Source organism: Branchiostoma lanceolatum, chromosome 1, assembly GCF_035083965.1.
Source record: "Branchiostoma lanceolatum isolate klBraLanc5 chromosome 1, klBraLanc5.hap2, whole genome shotgun sequence".
NCBI classification, from domain to species: Eukaryota; Metazoa; Chordata; class Leptocardii; order Amphioxiformes; family Branchiostomatidae; genus Branchiostoma; species Branchiostoma lanceolatum.
In genome coordinates, this window is record NC_089722.1 from 42,397,437 (window position 1) to 42,410,131 (window position 12,695).

A 12,695-nucleotide genomic window follows, 5' to 3' on the forward strand; every position below is an offset into this window, starting at 1 on the left:
TCCCACTCTGGAAGAATTCAAATCCAAGATCTAAGCAACACCTTCACATAGTTCTCATCTTCAGCAGACAACCCCCTTAGACCTTTATAGGCTACAGAATCTTCACAATAATGAAGGCAGAGACCTCAATAGAAAGAAGAACCCAAGGATCTAATGTCTTAAGCCAGTGTGAGGAGAATAGGATTGTGGTGGTCATTTGTTTTGAAGGAGGCTGAAGGTTAGTACAATGCACATTATCCCTGTGGGAACAAAAGCTCTGGTAACTGTCATGTACATGTAACTGTAACAATACTTTGTCATTCTCCCCTATAGTTGGCAAGTACATTCAAACTAACTTCTACAAGAAGAGTAAAATAACGAACCTTTGTCATCATCCCCCTTGCCCCTGTAGCTGGCCCTGACGATGGCGTATGGTTGGTTGTCGGGCCCAAAGTCGACTCCGTGGAACTGGGAGGGATCCAGGTTGGTGAAGACCAGGTCCTCCCTGAACTCGATGGAGTAGGTGTCAACGTACTCCCCCAGGTTGGACTGCAGGTTCTGCTTCTTGTCTTGAAAGGTAAAAGAAACAGGTAAATGTAGTGCCATAGCCTTTAAGGGGCCGTAAGGGCAGTGAGGCTTTTATCCACTGTGTCTAGGCTCGGTGTTGTAAGGCAGAGCCCATCCCTCTCCTTCCACTGCCTCTTACCTCCTCAACGAAAGTCAGGTACGTATCCATTTTTACACCTGGGTGGAGTGAGGAAAGTCATGTACTACTAAGGTGCCTTCCCTAAGGGCACAACATCAGTGGCATGTTAGGATTGCTGTTAGGAACTGGGTGCTGGGCTAAACACCCTAACCATTATGCCAACATGATGCCACTAAAATGCTCTTAGTAGACATACTTTGTACTACCATGTACTTTTAAGGTACACATCGAAAATTTAAAAATCTCAATTCAGACCGAAAAATCGTCACCCACAGAATGTAAAGAGATAACAACACAACAAAGCATTCTTATGCTGTAAATATCGCTGTGCAGTGTAATATGAATAATGTACAAAAACTTAATGTGGGTTCAACTGATGATATAGAAAAATGACCAAAAACAGTGACATTGTTTCAAACTTTTGATCGGTCAGATTCTAAAATATGTACCTTTAAGCCTGGGTTCGGTGACAGTGGACTTGGAGCGGAGTTTGATGTCGCCGAAGTAGATGGAGGCGGTCAGACGGACGTTCTTGTGGTCAAAGTGAGCAACCCAGTCCTCCTGGATGGAGTGAAACATTCAAAGTGTTATACATGTAATACACAAGCATTCACCCACTATCCGGCATGTAGTCTATTGTCTGTTGCCCCCTTTTGCGAGTGTTAGATGTGCTTGCACAAACTGATGTTGAGGGTTGATGGCAGATGACCTGGTCCCGGAGGTGTTTCTGTCTATGATCCATGATGTAAAAGACAAGAAAACTTACAACATACTGTACATGCAGAAATGTTCGCGGTGGTTTTATGTTCGCGGTTTTCGCAGTGAGCTCTTCAGCGCAAACTTAAAACCACCGCAAAATTTTTTGCCCACCTATGACTGCAGCCCTACTATTGTAGTTAAAACCACCGCGATCATGCCATTTCTGTGAAATTACATGTAAATCCAAGCAAAATTAAATGCATTCACAGTACACTTCTTTATCAAATGAACTTCAGTAGCCTCAGTGGACTGAGCAGTGTACATTAAGTTATAACCCTCCTCTTGCTGTCTTACTACGTGCAAAACAAGACACAGCCTTCTTTAAGAACTATCTCACCTCTCCTTCCGACGCCCCGTCCCCAGGTCTCTGTCTCAGCAGGATCAGCTTGACCTTGAAGTTCCTGAGTCCGACCGGCCCCAGCTCGGCAGGCTCAAGGTCGACCCTGGGGGAGGGGGAGGGCTCCGGCCTGCTACGGAGGGGGGACTGTACAGGTACCGCAGTGCTGGGGGTGGGGGGGTGGGTGCAAAGAAAGAACTTTAAAATAAGAAGATGCCAATGGCATGTAGTGGACTCAACTCCTGGAAATGAACTATGAACTGTTTTCTTCAACTACATGTACTGAGCTGTTCAGTCTTCTGAGTATTGTTTTTTTCCTGTAATTTTCTAGCCTGCGCAGAACATGTATGTGTCCTAGTCTGTATAGACTGACTGACAAAGAATATAACACGGTGTATTCCTCATGAACTCATGTTATACATGTACAATATGGTCTATGACAAAGTAGCATTTAATTTCTTTACCCGGGGCGCCTCCTGTTGAGAGTTGGGAGATCTGCAGGCAGCCCGCCCTGCTGCAGGTGCATCCAGCCGCGCTGTATGTCGGCTGTGTACAGTCGGCACGGCTCTAGCAGCAGCACCTAAGGTAAGGGCACACGTCTTAACACACGTCTTAACACCCTAACCCAGCCCCGCAGTATGTCAGCTGTATACAGTCGACAGGGCTTAAGCAGCAGCACCTGGCAAGTAAGGGCATGTCTTAACACACATCTTACACATGGGCAGGTTTCCCTAACCCAAACCCAATTCCAACCCTAACCTTAACCATATCCCTAACCCTAACCAAACCCTGACCCTAACCCTAGCCTAACATTGACCCTGACCCTGACCCTAACCCTAACCTAACCTAACCTAACCTAACCCTAGCTTTAACCCCAACCCTAACCCTGACCATAACCCTAACCCTTACCCCAGCCCCAGCCCTATTAACAACTGCATGCTACCATGAGAATCAATCCTAATTAAAAGTCTAGACTTAGTGCATAAATAACATCACAAATTCCCCCTACCCCTTTCATGGTGTGGTAGTCCGTAGCCTGCATCAGCAGGTCCCTTAGAAGCAGCAGAATCACCAGGCAGAAGTCCTCCAGCACCTTGTGCTTCCAGTCCGTCATGAAAGCCTGGTCCCAGACTAGCAGCACGGCCTGGGCATCCAGCACACTCACAAAACCCTGCAACATTCAAACACAAACACCTCGCCATGAGGCCTGGTCCCAGACTAGCACACTCACGAAACCCTGCAACATTCAAACACAAACACCTCGCCATGAGGCCTGGTCCCAGACTAGCAGCACGGCCTGGGCATCCAGCACACTCACGAAACCCTGCAACATTCAAACACAAACACCTCGCCATGAGGTCTGGTCCCAGACCAGCAGTACGGCCTGGGCATCCAGCACACTAACGAAACCCTGCAACATTCAAACAAACACCTCGCCATGAGGCCTGGTCCCAGACTAGCACACTCACGAAACCCTGCAACATTCAAACACAAACACCTCGCCATGAGGCCTGGTCCCAGACTAGCACACTCACGAAACCCTGCAACATTCAAACACAAACACCTCGCCATGAAGCCTGGTCCCAGACTAGCACACTCACGAAACCCTGCAACATTCAAACACAAACACCTCGCCATGAGGCCTGGTCCCAGACTAGCAGTACGGCCTGGGCATCCAGCACACTCACGAAACCCTGCAACATTCAAACACAAACACCTCGCCATGAGGCCTGGTCCCAGACTAGCAGCACGGCCTGGGTATCCAGCACACTCACGAAACCCTGCAACATTCAAACACAAACACCTCGCCATGAGGCCTGGTCCCAGACTAGCAGTACGGCCTGGGCATCCAGCACACTCACGAAACCCTGCAACATTCAAACACAAACACCTCGCCATGAAGCCTGGTCCCAGACTAGCAGTACGGCCTGGGCATCCAGCACACTCACGAAACCCTGCAACATTCAAACACAAACACCTCGCCATGAAGCCTGGTCCCAGACTAGCACACTCACGAAACCCTGCAACATTCAAACACAAACACCTCGCCATGAGGCCTGGTCCCAGACTAGCAGTACGGCCTGGGCATCCAGCACACTCACGAAACCCTGCAACATTCAAACATAAACACCTCGCCATGAGGTCTGGTCCCAGACTAGCAGTACGGCCTGGGCATCCAGCACACTCACGAAACCCTGCAACATTCAAACACAAACACCTCGCCATGAGGCCTGGTCCCAGACTAGCAGTACGACCTGGGCATCCAGCACACTCACGAAACCCTGCAACATTCAAACATAAACACCTCGCCATGAAGCCTGGTCCCAGACTAGCAGTACGGCCTGGGCATCCAGAACACTCACGAAACCCTGCAACATTCAAACAAACACCTCGCCATGAGGCCTGGTCCCAGACTAGCACACTCACGAAACCCTGCAACATTCAAACAAACACCTCGCCATGAGGCCTGGTCCCAGACTAGCACACTCACGAGGCCCTGCAACATTCAAACAAACACCTCGCCATGAGGCCTGGTCCCAGACTAGCACACTCACGAAGCCCTGCAACATTCAAACAAACACCTCGCCATGAGGCCTGGTCCCAGACTAGCACACTCACGAAACCCTGCAACATTCAAACAAACACCTCGCCATGAGGCCTGGTCCCAGACTAGCACACTCACGAAGCCCTGCAACATTCAAACACAAACACCTCGCCATGAGGCCTGGTCCCAGACCAGCACACTCACGAAACCCTGCAACATTCAAACATAAACACCTCGCCATGAGGCCTGGTCCCAGACTAGCAGCACGGCCTGGGCATCCAGCACACTCACGAAACCCTGCAACATTCAAACACAAACACCTCGCCATGAAGCCTGGTCCCAGACTAGCAGTACGGCCTGGGCATCCAGAACACTCACAAAACCCTGCAACATTCAAACACAAACACCTCGCCATGAGGCCTGGTCCCAGACTAGCAGTACGGCCTGGGCATCCAGCACACTCACGAAACCCTGCAACATTCAAACAAACACCTCGCCATGAGGCCTGGTCCCAGACTAGCACACTCACGAAACCCTGCAACATTCAAACACAAACACCTCGCCATGAGGCCTGGTCCCAGACTAGCAGTACGGCCTGGGCATCCAGCACACTCACGAAACCCTGCAACATTCATACAAACACCTCGCCATGAAGCCTGGTCCCAGACTAGCAGTACGGCCTGGGCATCCAGCACACTCACGAAACCCTGCAACATTCAAACAAACACCTCGCCATGAGGCCTGGTCCCAGACTAGCACACTCACGAAACCCTGCAACATTCAAACACAAACACCTCGCCATGAGGCCTGGTCCCAGACTAGCAGCACGGCCTGGGTATCCAGCACACTCACGAAACCCTGCAACATTCAAACACAAACACCTCGCCATGAGGCCTGGTCCCAGACTAGCACACTCACGAAGCCCTGCAACATTCAAACACAAACACCTCGCCATGAGGCCTGGTCCCAGACTAGCACACTCACGAAGCCCTGCAACATTCAAACACAAACACCTCGCCATGAGGCCTGGTCCCAGACTAGCAACACGGCCTGGGCATCCAGCACACTCACGAAACCCTGCAACATTCAAACACAAACACCTCGCCATGAGGCCTGGTCCCAGACTAGCAACACGGCCTGGGCATCCAGCACACTCACGAAACCCTGCAACAAACAAACACAAACACCTCGCCATGAGGCCTGGGCATCCAGCACACTCACGAAACCCTGCAACATTCAAACATAAACACCTCGCCATGAGGCCTGGTCCCAGACTAGCAGCACGGCCTGGGCATCCAGCACACTCACGAAACCCTGCAACATTCAAACACAAACACCTCGCCATGAGGCCTGGTCCCAGACTAGCAGCACGGCCTGGGCATCCAGAACACTCACAAAACCCTGCAACATTCAAACATAAACACCTCGCCATGAGGCCTGGTCCCAGACTAGCACACTCACGAAGCCCTGCAACATTCAAACACAAACACCTCGCCATGAGGCCTGGTCCCAGACTAGCACACTCACGAAACCCTGCAACATTCAAACAAACACCTCGCCATGAGGCCTGGTCCCAGACTAGCAACACGGCCTGGGCATCCAGCACACTCACGAAACCCTGCAACATTCAAACACAAACACCTCGCCATGAGGCCTGGTCCCAGACTAGCAGCACGGCCTGGGCATCCAGCACACTCACGAAGCCCTGCAACATTCAAACACAAACACCTCGCCATGAGGCCTGGTCCCAGACTAGCAACACGGCCTGGGCATCCAGCACACTCACGAAACCCTGCAACATTCAAACACAAACACCTCGCCATGAGGCCTGGTCCCAGACTAGCACACTCACGAAGCCCTGCAACATTCAAACACAAACACCTCACCATGAGGCCTGGTCCCAGACTAGCAACACGGCCTGGGCATCCAGCACACTCACGAAACCCTGCAACATTCAAACACAAACACCTCGCCATGAGGCCTGGTCCCAGACTAGCACACTCACGAAGCCCTGCAACATTCAAACACAAACACCTCGCCATGAGGCCTGGTCCCAGACTAGCAACACGGCCTGGGCATCCAGCACACTCACGAAACCCTGCAACATTCAAACACAAACACCTCGCCATGAGGCCTGGTCCCAGACTAGCAACACGGCCTGGGCATCCAGCACACTCACGAAACCCTGCAACAAACAAACACAAACACCTCGCCATGAGGCCTGGGCATCCAGCACACTCACGAAACCCTGCAACATTCAAACATAAACACCTCGCCATGAGGCCTGGTCCCAGACTAGCAGCACGGCCTGGGCATCCAGCACACTCACGAAACCCTGCAACATTCAAACACAAACACCTCGCCATGAGGCCTGGTCCCAGACTAGCACACTCACGAAGCCCTGCAACATTCAAACATAAACACCTCGCCATGAGGCCTGGTCCCAGACTAGCACACTCACAAAACCCTGCAACATTCAAACACAAACACCTCGCCATGAGGCCTGGTCCCAGACTAGCACACTCACGAAGCCCTGCAACATTCAAACATAAACACCTCGCCATGAGGCCTGGTCCCAGACTAGCACACTCACAAAACCCTGCAACATTCAAACATAAACACCTCGCCATGAGGCCTGGTCCCAGACTAGCACACTCACAAAACCCTGCAACATTCAAACACAAACACCTCGCCATGAGGTCTGGTCCCAGACTAGCAGCACGGCCTGGGCATCCAGCACACTCACGAAGCCCTGCAACATTCAAACACAAACACCTCGCCATGAGGCCTGGTCCCAGACTAGCAGCACGGCCTGGGCATCCAGAACACTCACGAAACCCTGCAATACATGTATGCAAACAAAATAAAGCAAGCCACTAGATAAATCATTAAAGAGTCAGACATTTCAGACTAAATCCATTATCTTTCATCACTGTCTGAGAGTGAGTCTGTAACCTGTATATGCTGATAAGCATCTCAATGTATATATATTCTACATTTAATTTTTACAGATTCATTTTGTATTTGATCTATTTCCATAAACTCCAGTTGCTTGATTTATTTTGTGTTACTTAACATTCTACCTATTGTCTTACCTTCATCGAAGGAACAGACAATAGCACAACATCTAACTTACACAGGAAAACAGAACAGAAAAGAAACTAAACAACAAAACTTGGCACAAACAATCCTCACCTCTCCGACCCACTTGCGTACAAAGATGAGAGGATTGGCCAGCAGTTCTCGTGACGGCTGCACAGGTTTCTGCCCCGCCTTGCCGCCGGCCTGCGCCTGTTCCTTCTCCTTATGGATCAGCTGCACCAGGAAATCCTGCAGGACACAAGTATGCGTCAACAAAATCTGTGCTGAAGAGTTTCTCGAATCATCAGGTTGGTAACTCATTCAGTCATTGGATAACACAGTGTCAATCTGTCACATTTGGGACCACATTCTTCACACAGTAGGAGCAACAACTAAGCTGTGAAGTGGAACCAGTAAGACGTATTTATGAGTATTCATGAGGATAGGCCATAGCCAAAATGTCAACACTAACACTTGACATGTACAAAAAAATGTTGTAATCCAGTCAACTACAAATGTACAGTCTGGAACAGAATAGGTCAGGTTAAGGCACAGTCTAGTTCAAGATCACTTTTACTTTCACTACATGTACACCTGGTTCAAGATTAATTTTACTTTCGGCACACCAGCTGGTTCAAGATCACTTTCACCAAAACTGGCTCAAGATCACTTTCACTTTCCCCACACCAGGTACTCACCTTGGGATCGAAGGAGACGTTCTTGAGAGAACACTCCACCAGGTGTCTGTGCAGGGCCCTGTCCTCGTGCTTCAGGCGGTCCATGACGCGCTCCGCGATGGCGAAAACCTCCGGCCACTTCGGGAAGCGAGAGTCGATCAGCAGCTTCAGGTACATGGCCAGCTCATAGGGGTGCTCCTCTGGAATATGGAGTTATAATGTTAGTCCCATCTAAGGCAATTAAGGAGACAGTGTTTGGGGCTTGTCTGTGAGAGTGTGTATGTATCAGGGGTTTATCTAAATCAGAAAAGAGGGGCGCTGCACCCTCTTGTTTTAGCCCAGCGCCCCCTTGTCAAATTCAGATTTTAGCTTAATATCCTAAGCATACAGCCTTCACTCAGCGATCAATTCTTCCATAAATACATAGAATTCACTCCTTCACCAGTGTGTGCTCCCTCTTATTCAATTTTTCTAGAAAAACCCCTGTGTATGTGCGTGAGTGTGTGTCTACTTCTGTGTGTGTGTGCTTGCCTGTGTGTCTGACAGTTTGACTGTCACTCTGTATTTCAGAATCTGCAACTCCCAGCATACATACATTCTCAGTGCTGCTGTTTCTGTTTGTGTCAGAAAACAGCATGGGTAAGGAGTTGAAGTCTGCCATCAGTTATAACTATAGTTGGAAGCACTGGATGTATATGAACAAGATGTTCAACCCTCAGACAAACAAACAAACAAACAAACAAACAAAGAAACAAACAAACAAACACACCCTGGTTGGACCCCTCCCTGTACACCAGCTGCAGTGGGAAGAGCCAGTGGATGAGGTATGGCTCGTAGCTGCGGTCGTAAGTATACAGGATGTTCAGGACTCACACAAACAAACAACAAACAAACAAACAAACAACACACCCTGGTTGGACCCCTCCCTGTACACCAGCTGCAGTGGGAAGAGCCAGTGGATGAGGTATGGCTCGTAGCTGCGGTCGTAAGTATACAGGATGTTCAGGACTCACACAAACAAACAACAAACAAACAAACAAACACACCCTGGTTGGACCCCTCCCTGTAGACCAGCTGCAGTGGGAAGAGCCAGTGGATGAGGTAGGGCTCGTAGCTGCGGTCGTAAGTATACAGGATGTTCAGGACTCACACAAACAAACAACAAACAAACAAACAAACACACCCTGGTTGGACCCCTCCCTGTACACCAGCTGCAGTGGGAAGAGCCAGTGGATGAGGTAGGGCTCGTAGCTGCGGTCGTAAGTATACAGGATGTTCAGGACGCGAGCGGCCTCCTTCAGCTGCTCGGGCTGACTGTACGCCTGCATGCCGGGGGTCCGGTCATACATCTGTAAACGACAAACAAACAATCAAACACATTTATAGACAACATGACATGGTACATGCACATTTTGTATTATTGTATGACTGCATGCCTACTGTATAGGGAAAACCACACCTCAAGAACACTAGAAAACCCACCACACTTACTATACCTAGTACATACTTTAAGGAAGAAATCCTGAAGGCTATTTGCAAGTGCTAAAGACGACATTGCATAAGACTAGGGCTATATATGCTGAATACATCAGTCTTGCCTTAAGCTTATACAACTTGTATTTACTGATATGAGTTCAGCACTGGCTTGTTATGATAAGAGGAAATAATGTAATACTAAAAAATCAATGCCCCACCCCGGCAAAAGATATCATTGTCCAGCGTACCTTGTGTCTTAGTCTACAACAGTCTAATGACAAAATACACACGTATCTGAACCCAACCGTACCTCAATGACAGCGCTTTCCACCAGGCCAGAGATAGGAAACCCTGCTAACTTAACCCATAATTTGAACAAACATGGTACCAAATGGCTACCTTAGGTTAGCAGGTTGAAGGTTAAACTGACCATACCTCTATGACAGCATTCTCCACCAGGCCAGAGATGGGGGACTTGGTGGCACTCTTCAGCTTGAGTGCCTGGACCCCCCCCCCCCATGTACATGTATCTAACCCTGACCCCCCATGTACATGTATCTAACCCTGACCCCCCATGTACATGTATCTAACCCTGACCCCCCATGTACATGTATCTAAACCTGACTGTACCTCTATGACAGCGTTCTCCACCAGGCCAGAGATGGGGGACCTGGTGGCACTCTTCAGCTTCAGCGCCTGGACCCCCTGCACGATTCCCCGCCCAAACCGCTCACGGATCATCTTCTCCACATTCCTGTAAGTACCACATTGTGAAGGAAAGAAATTAAGTTCCAAGACTAGTGTGATCTACTGTTTTCCTAGCAAATTTTCCTTGTAGACCTAAGGATATTTTCAATGGTTTGAGAACTCACATGTTTTAAATAAAAAAATTTAAAGACAATGATTTGTTGTAACATTCGACATACTCTTCATTTTTGACAATGTTTACTCACTCTTATCCACTGAGAAGTGCCGAAGGCTTCTATGAACAATTAATAAAAACAGGACAGAAACAAGACGAATTCTTGAAGTGTGTAATTTTTGTCTCCTCCTTACACAGAGTGGTTGTCTTGATGTAACTTTGTAAGATTGCATCTGACAATATTAACTCCCTTCTAATCATGAAAAAGTACTGAAAACTTGTTATGAATAATTGTTTAAAAGATCCAGATGAAAAGAAGACAATTTCTTGAAGAATCAAGTGTCTTACACGGAGTGGTCCTTGACCTTCCTCCTCTCCTCCTTCATGAGCACGTCGGTCCAGACGTACATCCTCAGCGCGCCGGGTAGCTGCTTCCCGAGGAGCCGGCTGCACACCTCCTGGAGACGTCTCGGGTCACGTCTCAGGATGGCGACCACATGCCTGCCCAGGGAGTCGCTGGCAGGGCCCCAGGACTGGGGGGGCTTCCCGCCCTGCAGGCGAGCTGTGGAGTGGCGGTCTGGGGGGGCAGCACGGGAATCAATCAATCAATCTATATTTCATCCTTTCAGTCATTACATAAGAACTGCAATGGGTACAATATAAGGCAAGCCCCTAAACTATTCTGAACAATAAGTCAAAATTACTGCCTAGATGTACGTTACTCTTAAGACATGAAATTGTAAACATGGAATATGAGAATCAAAATGCACAGGAAAACACTGTCAACATTAACTGTTATTGTTCTACTGCAAAGAGCTCTTTAGTGTTAAGTGCTACACATGTACTGTGCTACATTTGTAGGTACATGAACATGTAACGTTTCATGGTTGAATTGGCTACATTTGTATAGCAGCTGACTCATGTTACCTTGTCGTTTCACGTCCCCGTGCTGCTGGTTGTTGGGGCGGCCGGGCGGTTTGTCTTTCTTCCATGCTGGTTCTTCTTCCTCCTCCTGTCAAGTTAGAAGTAGGGAGTTATCATTATTATTCACATGCCTCAAGCAGTAAAAAAAAGTCAAGACAACAAATTTCATTCAGTCTTATCAACTCAGAATTAAGGTCTTTAAGACCTGGCTTAAGTACCCTTCAACTGGTGTAAAACACCTAGGACACATGGAACACCAAGTCACCTGGTGTAGAACACCTGGTTGCTAAGGAACACCAACTAACCTGTCTGACCTGCTGTAGAACACCTGGTTGCTAAGGAACACCAACTAACCTGTCTGACCTGCTGTAGAACACCTGGTTGCTAAGGAACACCAACTAACCTGTCTGACCTGCTGTAGAACACCTGGTTGCTAAGGAACACCAACTAACCTGTCTGACCTGCTGTAGAACACCTGGTTGCTAAGGAACACCAACTCACCTGGTGTAGAACACCTGGTTGCTAAGGAACACCAACCCACCTGTCTGACCTGGTCCTCTATGACTAGCTGCCAGTCCATGCCGGTGTAGAACACCTGGTTGCTAAGGAACACCAACGCACCTGGTATAGAACACCTGGTTGCTAAGGAACACCGACTCACCTGTCTGACCTGGTCCTCTATGACCAGCTGCCGGTCCATGCCAGTGTAGAACACCTGGTTGCTAAGGAACACCAACTCACCTGTCTGACCTGGTCCTCTATGACCAGCTGCCGGTCCATGCCAGTGTAGAACACCTGGTAGGTGTGCTCCACGAACTCGACCATCTCAGGCGCGGTGTCGGCCTGGTAGTCCTGCCCGGGCGCGCGCTGGCAGCCAACGTCCCGCGCCGCCTTGTACAGCTGCTGCTGCAGCCAAGCCTGCGCCTCCTTCTTCAGCACATCCTTACGGGCCGGGTCCACCGCAGGGGGCTCCTGGAAAACAGAAATCAAGCTTAATCCTTCCTGGAAAACAGAAATCTGTTCATCTTTCCTGGAAAACAGAACAGCCTTGTACAGCTGCTGCTGCAGCCACGCCTGCGCCTCCTTCTTCAGCACATCCTTACGGGCCGGGTCCACCGCAGGGGGCTCCTGGAAAACAGAAATCAAGCTTAATCCTTCCTGGAAAACAGAAATCTGTTCATCTTTCCTGGAAAACAGAACAGCCTTGTACAGCTGCTGCTGCAGCCACGCCTGCGCCTCCTTCTTCAGCACATCCTTACGGGCCGGGTCCACCGCAGGGGGCTCCTGGAAAACAGAAATCTACGTTAATGCTTCCTGGAAAACAGAACAGCCTTACAGCTGCTGCTGCA

The 12,695-nt window shown here is 49.2% G+C and overlaps 1 protein-coding gene across 1 annotated transcript in view; it reads right to left on the reverse strand.

Annotated features, from left to right (window-relative positions):
- LOC136427013 (uncharacterized) overlaps nt 1–12,695 on the reverse strand; it is a 30,985-nt gene that overhangs the window by 16,194 nt on the left and 2,096 nt on the right. Inside the window, exons 5-16 of the mRNA XM_066415735.1 lie at nt 12,088–12,630; nt 11,350–11,434; nt 10,771–10,999; nt 10,191–10,314; nt 9,268–9,433; nt 8,106–8,284; nt 7,522–7,656; nt 2,791–2,952; nt 2,246–2,361; nt 1,782–1,947; nt 1,135–1,246; nt 363–548 (exon numbers count right to left, since the gene is read on the reverse strand). Coding sequence (XP_066271832.1) covers nt 363–548; nt 1,135–1,246; nt 1,782–1,947; nt 2,246–2,361; nt 2,791–2,952; nt 7,522–7,656; nt 8,106–8,284; nt 9,268–9,433; nt 10,191–10,314; nt 10,771–10,999; nt 11,350–11,434; nt 12,088–12,630 — 2,203 coding nt within the window. The remainder of the gene's footprint in view (nt 1–362; nt 549–1,134; nt 1,247–1,781; nt 1,948–2,245; nt 2,362–2,790; nt 2,953–7,521; nt 7,657–8,105; nt 8,285–9,267; nt 9,434–10,190; nt 10,315–10,770; nt 11,000–11,349; nt 11,435–12,087; nt 12,631–12,695) is intronic.